A 13,172-nucleotide genomic window follows, 5' to 3' on the forward strand; every position below is an offset into this window, starting at 1 on the left:
GTTAGCATTTTTATCTTGAAAACGGAACGAGATAGAGAAAAAAAGTGAATTATAAAGTTGTAGGGCATCATCAATTCAATACAAATCGACACCTTGCATACAGAAATGCTATGATATGAAACACATGACCCCCCAAAACATTGAATGATGGTCATGCATATGGCGCTCATTTAACTTTGATGCTCAAAGTGGCCCCCGTCAGCTGCAATGCACATCTGGACTCTGCACAGCATACTGTATCTTGCTGCACGTTGTGCAATATGGTAGGTGACACGTTTGCACAAGCATCTGTGACACGTCGTCGTAGGTCTTGCAATGTTTGTGGAGGGGTCGCATACACCTGCTGTTTGATGTGACCTCACAGAAAGAAGTCCAATGGGGTCAGGTCAGGTGAGAGTGGAGGCCACTCCACACAGCCACCATACCCAATGACTTGTAGGAAGGTCTCCATGAGGTATCGCCTCATGTCCGCAGCCTTGTGAGTTTTACACGTTCTAATCATAGCATTTCTGTATGCAAGGTGTCCATTCATATTGAATTGATGATGCCCTACAACTTTGTAATTCACTTTTTTTCTCTACCTCGTTCCGTTTTCGAGATAAAAATGCTAACTCCGTTGTTTTCCACCAGGTGGCGCTATAGGTGGTTTCATTGTGTAGCGCATGGATACTTTACTATACCTAGACACCTCTTCTATGCCTATAGCTGCCGCCGTTCTCAAGTTAATGGCGGTGGACAGGATATGGGTGGACACACTGTATACTGAGCTAAACTTCCACCTTATCAACACATCAGGTTTCCATTCAAACTTTCCCTGAAGTGACATTGATAACACGAAACTGGGAATAATGCATCATCGGTGTCTGGATGTTTGGTAAAATCTTTCTCCTTAGGGTACAGAATCCACCACACATGCTACATAAGGATCCATTTTTTTTTCCAACAATCTACAGTTGGGGCAAGATTACACTATGGACACCTCAAACGTTTCCAATAATTACCCCATTTATCTGTCCATCATCCTGGAGGGTCCATGGCTCCCTTGGTGGGCTTTACGCCTTGGCAAATCTATTCTGGACGAGACGCTCTCTAGAAAGATTGGGGAGGTTTTCTCACTACGGTACTAGTAGGGACTCCATTTAAATCCTCTAATTTAGAACACAAGGGCGACATCCATGGTAGATTTATAGCTCAGGGCACAAAACCCAACAATACCAAGAGATCCTCTCCTACACTTGAGGAATCGATCAGGACCAAGGCTGTCTCTGACCCAGACAACCAGGGTACCTTAAGGGCTACTTATCACATAGCGAGATCGCTGCTGAATCACAGGTTTTGTGACGCACCAGTGACCTCATCAGCGATCTCGCTGTGTGTGACACTAAGCAGCGACCTGGCCCCTGCTGTGAAATCGCTGATCGTTACACACTGTTCTGGTTCATTTTTTGCTCGTTGGTCTCCCGTTGTGCATCACACATTGGCGTTTGACGGTGGGAGACCAACGAGCACCGACTCTGTGTAAGCAGCGTACGCTGGTAACCAAGGTAAATATCGGGTAATTTTGCTTAGTTAACTGATGTGTACCCTGGTTACATGTGCAGGGAGCTAGCGCTAAGCGGTGTACCCTGGTAACCAAGGTAAATATCAGGTAACTAAGCAAAGCGCTTTGCTTAGTTACCCGATATTTACCCTGGCTACGTGTGCAAGGAGCCAGCGCCAAGCGGTGTACGCTGGTCACCAAGGTAAATATCCGGTAACCAAGCAAGGCGCTTTGCTGGGTTACCTGATATTTACCCTGGCTACGTGTTCAGGGAGCCAGCGCTAAGCAGTGTACCCTTATAACCAGGGTAAACATCGGGTAACCAAGCAAAGCGCTTTGCTTGGTTACCCGATATTTACTCTGGTTACCAGCGTACACGCTTATAGGCTGCAGGCGCTGGCTCCCTGCACTCATAACCAGGGTAAATATCGGGTAACTAAGCAAAGCGCTTTGCTTAGTAACCCGATGTGTACTTTGGTTACGAAGCGCAGAGTCGCTGGTGAGATCTGCCTGATTGACAGCTCAGCAGCGACCATGTACACCAGCGATCCTGACCAGGTCGTATTGTAGTCGGAATCGCTGGTACGTCGTTTAGTGAGACTGTACCCTAAGGAGGTTTCAAGGCCTCCATGTCTGATTCATGCGCATGTGTCGGCCATTGGAAAGAAAGGTAAAGAAGACTCTGCACTAGTTACTGCCACAGAACCGAACCGCTAGTGAACACGGACATCAAACTATTCCCAAATATTTTGACAATTATCCACATATATTAAAGGAAGATTCCTCCCCTCTATAGAGACGACACAGAGTGGTGTAAGACACATGATTATAGGAAGCGATTGACTGCAGTTATTTCTTCTGAAGGGCATGCAACCAAATATGTTGAGGGCGACAACTACGGTAGTTTGTATGGACCATTTCTGAAGTTTTGGGAGAAATATCTAATTTGCCTTTTTTCTGTTTGAGTTATCCGAATTCACACAACGGAAATAAGCGTATAACAAACAGTGGAATTGCAATAATTTTCAGAAAGAAATACACTGGAGATGAAAATTAGAGAGCAATGTGTGGTCACTTGCTTTTTTTTCTTTCAGAAATAATGTAAACTACATTGAGGAGCATTTGAAGGGGTTTATTTTGCCCAAAACGTGATGATCATAATTAGAGAACAGCAATGACTGTAGCACAGAGACAGATGCAGGTAACAACAGTCACAATCAGTAGGACGTGCACCGGCCGTCGCTGTGAATGACGTCAGCACATCTGCAGCCACAGGACATCACTAGTCTCTCACACTGCTCTGGTGGGATTTTGGCCCACTCTTCTTCCACACTTTAACTGTTGTGGGTTTCTTGGCCATAACGTTGTCACCAAGGATTTTCCAGAGGTTTTCTATTGGGTTTAGATCAGGACTCTGGGCTGTGACCTTTTCATTGTTTCCATGAGCTGCTTTACCCATTTTGCTGTGTGACAGGGGGCATTGTCCTGCATGAAAATTGTTGGCTGATTGAGTGATGAATGCAAGTAAGGAGCCGCGTGTTGTTGAAGGTGGTTCTGATCCACACTTGCATTCATCCTGCCATGTAGCTGTATGAGAAGTCCATCTCCTGCTGAAGAAAACCTTCCCCAAACCATAACACGTCCTCCACCAACTTTCACCGACTTCTTTACACACTTTGGGTTCAAGTCTTTCCCTATTTTGTCAAAGAAATAATGTTTCCCACCAGAGCCAAATAAATTAAACTTGCTTTCATCACTAAAATAAACTGTGGAGCAGGTTTCCTAACATGCTCCTCAATAAGGGCAGTCTAGCCTTTTGATTCTTTCTGCTAATGAAAGGTTTGGTCATTGCAGAGCGGGCTTTCAGTCCAAATGCTCTTCAATGTCGTGACACTGATCTCCATTGTACATAACATTACTTATCCTCTACTGCTCCTGAGTTACATCCTATGTTCTACCCTAGAGCTGCACTCTCTTCTGCTGGTGCAGTCACTGTGTACACACATTACTGATCCGGAGTTACATTCTATATTATACCCCAGAGCTGCACTCTGTTCTGCTGGTGCAGTCACTGTGTACACACATTACTGATCCGGAGTTACATTCTATATTATACCCCAGAGCTGCACTCACTATTCTGCTGGAGGAGTCACTGTGTACATACATTACTTATCCTGTACTGGCCCTGAGTTACATCCTGTATTATACTCCAGAGCTGCATTCACTATTCTGCTGGTGCAGTCACTGTGTACATACATTACATTACTTATCCTGTACTGACCCTGAGTTACCTCCTGTATTATACTCCAGAGCTGCACTCGCTATTCTGCTGATGCAGTCACTGTGTATAAACATTACATTACTTATCCTATACTGTACTACACTCCAGAGCTGCACTCACAGCTAAAATCATCCAGCAATTTCAGCTTCCTCATTGCTATATATTATTCCATATCTGTTTTTACTTTTGAACCTGTCGGTTGTCAATGAATACAGCCCCCTTCATTCCTTATCAGCTCCCAGAACCACAATAGAAAAAGCCAACAAATATTCTCACATTATTTATTAAAGAACAACTTTTTACAGGCTTATGGAAATTAGAACTTTTTTTTTTCCCTTTAAACAAAGTTTCCACAGGGATATATTGTGAAGAGAACGTTCAAAGCAAGAGATTTCCACAAAGGGACAAAAAAAAAAGAAAAATTATTATTAAACAAGTAAATCAGACTACAAATAAAAAAAATACATCAACATCGCAATATCTCCTATGGACAAGGACATTTTTTCTATTATTTTTTTTTTTTTTATTAGTAGGGATTTGGTGAGTTGGCAGTACATAGAACTCAATATTACTCAGTCAATTTACCGATTATCCAATATAATTCTTGCAATACATTCTGACACCAGGCTAAGTGTCTGCAGAGTGTTAAAGGGTCTCTGTCACCAGGTTTTTGCTCCCCCATCTGACAGCAGCATAATGTAGAGATAGAGACCCTGATTCCAGCGATGTGTCACTTACTGAGCTATTTGCTGTCATTTCGATAAAATCAATGTTTTCTCTGCTGCAGACCTAGCAGTTATACAGAGCTCATGAATATACTGGACTACCTGCAGCACGCCAAGTAGTCCTGTAATGATAATCTACTACTGATAAAACAGTGATTTTAGCAAAACTACACTAAGCAGCCCAGTAAGTGACACATCGCTGGAATCAGGATCTCTGCCCCTACATTATGCTGCTCTCAAGATTAGGTGGCAAAATCCTGGTGACAGATTCCCTTTAAAGGAGTCAGGGGAGATGCACATTCACCAGCTTCCAGCAAAGTCTTCTTAAAGGGATATTGTAGGCAAATGCTTGAGGCTCCTACAGTCTATAGTCACCTTGGCAAGTTGGTTTATTACAGCAAGAGCTTGCAAAAATTGCTTTTGTGCCATTTACTAATAAAATTTGCTTCAGTTTTTGAGATATTACCAATTTTGCTTTGTTTACAGTTCGTTGCCTAAGAAACCGACCACTGCTGCTGTCATAATTGTAAGTACCATGCTTAAGCTGGCCAGAATTAGATGGTAAAGGCGCTCCAGGCCATTTCAAAACAACGCTTACAAGCTCAATAGAAAAGAGCTTGTAAGCACTGCACATGTTCTACGGTCTAGTGGTCAGTCACCAAGGCAACGAGCTGTAAACAAAAACGGAACATGTTACTTTCTCAAGAACGACTTAGAATTTTAATAAGGAGTAAATTGCAAAATAGCTTGTATTTACAACCTCTATCCAACAGTACCCATTGTATGAAGACGAGAAGAAGAATTTCATAGTAAAAGCTCCGCTATATGTTACAGTAAAGGCCAAGTAACAGTTTTATTTTTCATCATGAGCACAAGCTCCCGTCACATTCAGAGCTGAAATCACAAAGTACCAAGGTTGTGACCGCACAGCTGCAGAGCGCAGGTCTGAACTGCGACGAAACCCCTCAACTCTGGATGTGACTGGAGAAGACAATGAATGAAAGGAAAAGCAAAACATTTGCACTTACTCAATATTATAAAGGTATGGGTTTTTTTTAACTGATTAAACAAAGTTCAGAAGTAGATTTTCACCTAAAAAAAAAAAATATATAAAATTCTACATTTTAATGTGACAACCCTGAAAAGAAAAAAAAAAAAGTTATTAAATTTAGAGATCGGCCCCCTAAGAAAAAAAAAATAATTCTACAATTTATGTGACAACCCTAAAAAAAAGGTCATTAAGTTTATAGACTGGCCCCCTAAGAAGAAAAAAAAAAAAATAATAATAATTCTACATTTTATATGTGACAACCCTAAAAAAAAAACAAAAAAAAAAAAAGTCATTAAATTTAGAGATCGGCCCAAAGGAAAAAAAAAAAAAAAAAGAAGCAGAAGGATCGAAAACTGCTGAACTAACAGTCGCGGTCGTCAGGTCAGGCGTAATAACACTGCGATTTTACAAAATGCCAAAAGTAGCAGCGTCAAGTTTACCGCTGAAAACCATTTATTCACGGTTTAGAAAATTCCATATTTTTTTGGGGGAAGTTTGTGCTTTATTTACATTAAATATTGAAAGTTTCACATTTAGTCGCTTTCGTCGTCAGATCCGCGCTCGGACTTCTCGTTGTTGGAGGCTTCGGGTTCAGACTCGTTTCCGGATCCTCTGGCGGATCCCTCGTTGCCGGACTCTCTGTCTGACTCTGGACTCCGGGAAGCGGCACGTGACTCGTTATCCGACGCTCCGGATCTGCTGTGCCGGGACTGGACGGATTCGTTATCTGATCCGGAATCTGTTCTCTGCCTCTTCCGCGCCCAGGTGGTGTTGTCGTCAGATTCGTCGCCGGACTGTTGCGATCTCTGGACGCTGCCTGCGTCGCTTCCGGATTTGCGTCCGCCGTCAGAATCGCTGTCGGACATTATGCGTTTCTTGGCGGGTTGCGTGTCGATGTCTGAGTCGCTGTTACTGTTTTGGACGTTTCTAAAAACACAAAAATTTAGTAAAAAACACGAAAAAAAAATCACCTCCGACAATGGAAAGTGAAATTTGAGAGCATAGTCAAAGTGTTCACGGGAAGAAGGTGAACAATTTAAAGTCACTCTTACCCTTCATCAGCAATTTTGAGTTTGTCCTCGTCTGAAGAGTCATCGCTGGAGGAGATCATGGCTTTTGACTTTATTTTCCCTTTCATGGAAGCCGGAGTTCTTTCCACTTTGGCCGGCTGAGAAAAAAAAAAAAAGGATAAAAAAAAAAAAAAAAAAAAAATATGGAGAGGACATTAGGACCCCAGAGCGGTGGGGGGCACAACATAACCCTATGTGGAAGAAGAGGTCAATAAATGCGCTGGGAGCAGACAGTGTTAAAAGTAGGCCTTACCGTTTTCTTCGGTGGTCTCTTTTTGGCACGGGGACGTTGCTCCTCATCATCATCTGAGCCATCGCCGGACTTCTGTGGCCTGATGGGAAGAAAGTGGGCAAGAAAGCTGAGTGACTGGTAATACTACAATCACAGGGGTCGTCACACAGCTTTTCCACATGTCTGAAAGGCAACTTTCTCTGCTGAGAAACCGCTCTTGTGGTTGATAAGTGTGAGGAAGACATTGCGAACACTTGTAGGCGTTAGAACAGACGCCATATTGGGGGTCACACACCCAGCTTTTCCAAAGACTGAAGGAACTCGGTAAGGGATAGATTAAACTGCAAAGTACGACTACAGGGTTTTCCTAGAAGCGGTGTTGGGCGTGCACCGCAGAACTCACCTCTTCCTTCGCTTTTTCTTCTTCTCTCCTTCATTCTCATCTCCTCCCTCCTGCTCTCCTCCGCTGCTGCTTCCACCACCCTTCCTCTTCCTCTTCTTTTTTACAGGCAGGTCCTCATCAGAGTCATCATTGACAAACTCCTCAAATTCTCCGTTCTTTTTGGAACGCTATAGGGGAAAGAACAACATGAATATTGTCATGTCCACTGCTGCCCAGAGTCCAAAGTTCAAGTGCAGAAGAGTCTGGTGCTGCCGACCGTTCATGTACAGCAGAGCCTCAGTGGCGGCAGGACACGCGCATAGCAGAGCCCGATGCTGCCAGAGCCGGCAGTACACGCGCATAGCAGAGCCCGATGCTGCCAGAGCCGGGGCAGGACACGCGTATAGGAGAGCTCAGCACTGCCCAGAGCCGGCAGGACACACATATAGCAGAGCCCAATGCTACCCAGAACTGCCAGGACACGCGTATAGCAGAGCTCAGCGCTACCCAGAACTGGCAGGACACACGTATAACAGAGCCCAATGCTACCCAGAACTGGCAGGACACACGTATAACAGAGCCCAATGCTACCCAGAACTGGCAGGACACGCGTATAGCAGAGCCCAATGCTACCCACAGATCACGTACATCAGGGTGGGCATCACGTGCCATCCAGCCCTGCACACACACAAGACTCACCCGGCCGCCTCCTCGCTTCTTCTCTTTTGGAGTCTCCATCTCCCCAGTGAACTGGAGGATGTTCTTGGTCTTCTCCACATACTGCGCTCTCTGCTCCAGGAGTTTCTTCTGCTCCTCGATTTCTTTGAGACGTTTCTCTTCCTGAAAAGGTTTATAAGTGATGGATCAAGGACCTGGCAATAATTTACCAACACAACAAGCTCGTGAATGGCCGTCCCCCCTCTGCCCTCCCAGGCTCCCCACTCTTGGTTGCTTAACGAGGCCAAGCACACCCACCTGTTCCTTCATCAGCTTCTGGCGCAGAACCTCCTTCTCCTGCTCTTGCTTGGCTCGCAGCTCCTTCTCCTCCTCGTCCTGTTTGCGAGCTCGGGCCACGTGATATTGAGCCTGACTCAGAAGGTCAGAGCATTGCCTACAATGGGGACAGCCGGTTACAACGAGGCAGCAAACCACATCCACGAGTCATGGTCCATCCCCGCAGCACGTACCTGGCCTCAGACGCTGCGAGGGCCAAATCAAACCTCATCTTGTCTCCAACTTTACTCAAGTAATTGAAATATCTGAAGAAGAAACAGCAGGAGGTCAGAAGAGGCACCACGTCCCCAACATGGAGGAGCCGCCAGGTGGCCGTGTCCCTCTCACCGGTGGGCGAGTTCCAGTTCTTTGACAGCGTTCAGTACTTCCTTCAGGTTACTCTTCTCGTCCTTCAGCACTGATGTAGCGAGTCTCTGCAGCACCAGGGCCACGTTAAACATGAGAACTGTGTCATTAGGGGCCACGTGGCGAGCCTGCAGGATCGGGGGCGGAGAGCAAAGCAAGAATCAGGGAGTGAGAACCCGTCCTGACCTGGTCACATAGCTGCATGGATCATCAAGAACTTGCAGACATGGCCGACACCTGATAACAGCAGAATTCAGATGCCTGTGAAATACGGTGCAAGTACGGACTGGCCAAGGGTCACCTAGACATACATGACCATCAGTGGTCAGGAGACCTGTGACCAGTCTGTACGCCAAGGTCCGGGCACGGACGTCTGAATTTGGCCTTTGTTAGAAATAATGAGGATGGGAACATCAGGAATACAAAACAATGAAAGCTTGCTGTCAGGGAATGGAAACAGATGAAAAGTAAAGAACTGAAATGAATAAGCATAAAAAATTTGGGCAGCCAGCAGCATCCCCCACGCCGACAGCATGCCCCCACTGCCGCAAGCCCGCAGCATCCCCCCACTGCAGCAAACCGGTGGTATCCCCCACACGCCCGCAAGCCGGCGGCATCCCCTTACACGCCCGCAAGCCGGCGGCATCCCCCCCACACGCCCGCGGCATCCCCCCACACGCCCGCAAGCCGGCGGCATCCCCACGGCCACATCATCACTGGTACTCACCTTCAGCAGAATCTGCTTGCACTCCTGCAGTTTCCCGCATTTGAATAAGGCTCGCGCCAAGTACAGCAGGACCTCCGTGTTCTGGTGCTTGTAGAATTTGCGCAGGCAGTTTTCATACTGTGGAGGTAATAAAGCAAGACACAGTCACCTCCGATGTCCGGCTTGGTCATATGTGGACAGTAAGAAGAGAAAAACTCAAGAGGTTCTGTACCCACCATCTGCACAGCGCTGATATACTGCTTCTGCTCCACGTAGATATGCGCCAAGTTCAGCCACACGTCACTGATCTCAGCGGTGGCCTCTCTGACCTGGGCAAATACGTCACGAGCTTCTCGCACGTATCCTTTGTGCGCCAGTACAGCCCCTTAAATAAAAATTGTAAATATGTGACCCTTCGTCAATTATGTGTCCACCACTGACCTCCATTTTACAGTTAAGCAGAATTAATGTCCTAATTTGGAGTTAAAAGAAGGGAATTTTGTTTACTTACCATAAATTCCTTTTCTTCTAGCTTCTATTGGGAGACCCAGACAATTGGGGTGTATAGCTTCTGCCTCCGGAGGCCACACAAAGTATTACACTCAAAAGTGTAACCCCTCCCCTCTGCCTATACACCCTCCCGTGCATCACGGGCCCATCAGTTTTGGTGCCAAAGCAGGAAGGAGGAAACTTATAGATTGGTCTGAGGTAAACTCAATCCGAAGGATGTTCGGAGAACTGAAACCATGAACCAAAGAACAATTCAACATGAACAACATGTGTACACAAAAGAATAAACAGCCCGAAGGGCACAGGGGCGGGTGCTGGGTCTCCCAATAGGAGCTAGAAGAAAAGGAATTTACGGTAAGTAAACAAAATTCCCTTCTTTGGCGCTCCATTGGGAGACCCAGACAATTGGGACGTCCAAAAGCAGTCCCTGGGTGGGTAAAAGAATACCTCGATAAAAAGAGCCGTAAAACGGCCCCCTCCTACAGGTGGTCAACCGCCGCCTGAAGGACTCGCCTACCTAGGCTGGCATCTGCCGAAGCATAGGCATGCACCGATAGTGTTTCGTGAAAGTGTGCAGACTCGACCAGGTAGCCGCCTGACACCTGCTGAGCCGTAGCCTGGTGCCGCAATGCCCAGGACGCACCCACGGCTCTGGTAGAATGGGCTTTCAGCCCTGAAGGAACCGGAAGCCCAGAAGAACGGTAGGCTTCAAGAATCGGTTCCTTGATCCACCGAGCCAAGGTTGACTTGGAAGCCTGCGACCCCTTACGCTGGCCAGCGACAAGGACAAAGAGCGCATCCGAGCGGCGCAGGGGCGCCGTACGAGAAATGTAGAGTCGGAGTGCTCTCACGAGATCTAACAAGTGCAAATCCTTTTCACATTGGTGAACTGGATTGGGACAAAAAGAAGGTAAGGAGATATCCTGATTGAGATGAAAAGGGGATACCACCTTAGGGAGAAATTCCGGGACCGGACGCAGAACCACCTTATCCTGGTGAAACACCAGGAAGGGGGCTTTGCATGACAGCGCTGCTAGCTCAGACACTCTCCGAAGTGATGTGACTGCCACTAGGAAGACCACCTTCTGCGAAAGGCGTGAAAGAGAAACATCCCTCATCGGCTCGAAAGGAGGTTTCTGAAGAGCCGTTAGCACCCTGTTAAGATCCCAGGGTTCTAGCAGACGCTTGTAAGGTGGGACTATGTGGCAAACCCCCTGCAGGAACGTGCGTACCTGCGGAAGCCTGGCTAGACGCTTTTGAAAAAACACGGAAAGCGCCGATACCTGTCCCTTGAGAGAGCCGAGAGACAAACCCTTGTCCAATCCGGATTGAAGGAAAGACAGAAAAGTGGGCAATGCAAACGGCCAGGGAGTAAAACCCTGATCAGAGCACCAGGATAAGAAGATCCTCCACGTCCTGTGGTAGATCTTGGCGGACGTTGGTTTCCTGGCCTGTCTCATAGTGGCAATGACCTCTTGAGATAACCCTGAAGACGCTAGGATCCAGGACTCAATGGCCACACAGTCAGGTTAAGGGCCGCAGAATTCAGATGGAAAAAAGGCCCTTGAGACAGCAAGTCTGGTCGGTCTGGTAGTGCCCATGGTTGACCCACCGTGAGATGCCACAGATCCGGGTACCACGACCTCCTCGGCCAGTCTGGGGCGATGAGGATGGCGCGGCGGCAGTCGGACCTGATCTTGCGTAACACTCTGGGCAGCAGTGCCAGAGGGGGAAATACATAAGGCAGTCGAAACTGCGACCAATCCTGAACTAATGCAACTGCCGCCAGAGCTCTGTGATCTTGAGACCGTGCCATGAATGCCGGGTGCCTTGTTGTTGTGCCGGGACGCCATTAGGTCGACGTCCGGCTTCCCCCAGCGGCAACAGATCTCTTGAAACACGTCCGGGTGAAGAGACCATTCCAGCGGGAGCTTCACTATCGCTGAGAGAGTATGAAACTCCATCCCGAGGTAAGTTAGCGATTCTGTCGGTGTCAAATTTGACTTTGGGAAATTGATGATCCACCCGAACCTCTGGAGAGTCTCCAGAGCAGTGTTCAGGCTGTGTTGGCATGCCACCCGGGAGGGTGCTTTGACTAGAAGATCGTCTAAGTAAGGGATCACCGAGTGTCCCTGAGAGTGTAGGACTGCCACCACTGCTGCCATGACCTTGGTGAAGACCCGTGGGGCTGTTGCCAGGCCGAAAGGCAGTGCCACAAACTGAAGGTGTTCGTCTCCGATGGCGAAACGCAGGAAGCGTTGATGCTCTGGTGCAATCGGCACGTGGAGATAAGCATCCCTGATGTCGATTTATGCTAGGAAGTCTCCTTGGGACATCGAGGCGATGACGGAGCGGAGAGATTCCATCCGGAACCGTCTGGTTTTCACGTGTCTGTTGAGCAGTTTGAGGTCCAGAACGGGACGGAATGATCTGTCCTTTTTTGGCACCACAAACAAGTTGGAGTAAAAACCGTGACCCTGTTGCTGTAGAGGAACAGGGATCACCACTCCTTCTGCCTTCAGAGTGTTCACCGCCTGAAAAAGAGCATCGGCTCGCTCTGGGGGCGGAGATGTTCTGAAGAAACGAGTCGGAGGACGAGAGCTGAGCTCTATCCTGTAACCGTGAGACAGAATGTCTCTCACCCATCGGTCTTGGACATGTGGGAACCAGGCGTCGCAAAAGCGGGAGAGCCTGCCACCGACCGAGGATGCGGTTTGAGGAGGCCGAAATTCATGATGAGGCCGCCTTGGGGGCGGTTCCTCCGGCGGTCTTTTTAGGACGTGACTTAGACCTCCATGAAGCAGAGTTCCTCTGGCTCTTCTGTGGCCTGTTGGACGTCCGTCGTGACCACAGCCCAGGATGGGGGCAGGAAGGATTTCCCTTTCGACAGGGAAGTGGGAAGAAGCCACCACTGAAGAGAGGCTTTGGCTGCCCGAGAAAGAGAGACGTTCCTGTCGAGGGACGTCGACCTCCTGTCCCATTTGCGGAGAATGTGCCATTGGAGTGGACGCAGATGAAACTGCGCAAATGGAACTGCCTCCATTGCTGCCACCATCTTCCCTAGGAAGTGCATGAGCCGCCTCAAGGGGTGAGACTGGGCTCGAAGGAGAGATTGCACCCCTGTCTGTAGTGATGGAGAATTGAGACCTGGCTGAGGGCCGAAAGGACCGAAACCTCGGTTGTATCTTCCGTTGCTGAGGTCTGTTTGGTTTGGACTGGGGTAATGACGAGTCCTTTCCCTTGGACTGTTTAATAATTTCATCCAATTGCTCGCCAAACAGACGGTCGCCAGAAAATGGCAAACCGGTTAAGAACT

General features: G+C 47.7%; 1 protein-coding gene across 1 annotated transcript in view; it reads right to left on the bottom strand.

The window, feature by feature from the left end:
- Positions 1 to 4,097: 4,097 nt before the first annotated feature.
- Positions 4,098 to 13,172, bottom strand: part of CTR9 (CTR9 component of Paf1/RNA polymerase II complex) — a 34,372-nt gene continuing 25,297 nt past the window's right edge. The window contains exons 16-25 of the mRNA XM_075325790.1: positions 9,583 to 9,731; positions 9,368 to 9,484; positions 8,623 to 8,768; positions 8,469 to 8,540; positions 8,257 to 8,392; positions 7,981 to 8,121; positions 7,303 to 7,469; positions 6,921 to 6,999; positions 6,650 to 6,765; positions 4,098 to 6,524 (exon numbers count right to left, since the gene is read on the bottom strand). Of these exons, the coding sequence (XP_075181905.1) occupies positions 6,131 to 6,524; positions 6,650 to 6,765; positions 6,921 to 6,999; positions 7,303 to 7,469; positions 7,981 to 8,121; positions 8,257 to 8,392; positions 8,469 to 8,540; positions 8,623 to 8,768; positions 9,368 to 9,484; positions 9,583 to 9,731 (1,517 nt within the window). The 3' untranslated portion in view covers positions 4,098 to 6,130. The remainder of the gene's footprint in view (positions 6,525 to 6,649; positions 6,766 to 6,920; positions 7,000 to 7,302; positions 7,470 to 7,980; positions 8,122 to 8,256; positions 8,393 to 8,468; positions 8,541 to 8,622; positions 8,769 to 9,367; positions 9,485 to 9,582; positions 9,732 to 13,172) is intronic.

Source organism: Anomaloglossus baeobatrachus, chromosome 10 (genome assembly GCF_048569485.1).
Source record: "Anomaloglossus baeobatrachus isolate aAnoBae1 chromosome 10, aAnoBae1.hap1, whole genome shotgun sequence".
Taxonomy (NCBI): domain Eukaryota; kingdom Metazoa; phylum Chordata; class Amphibia; order Anura; family Aromobatidae; genus Anomaloglossus; species Anomaloglossus baeobatrachus.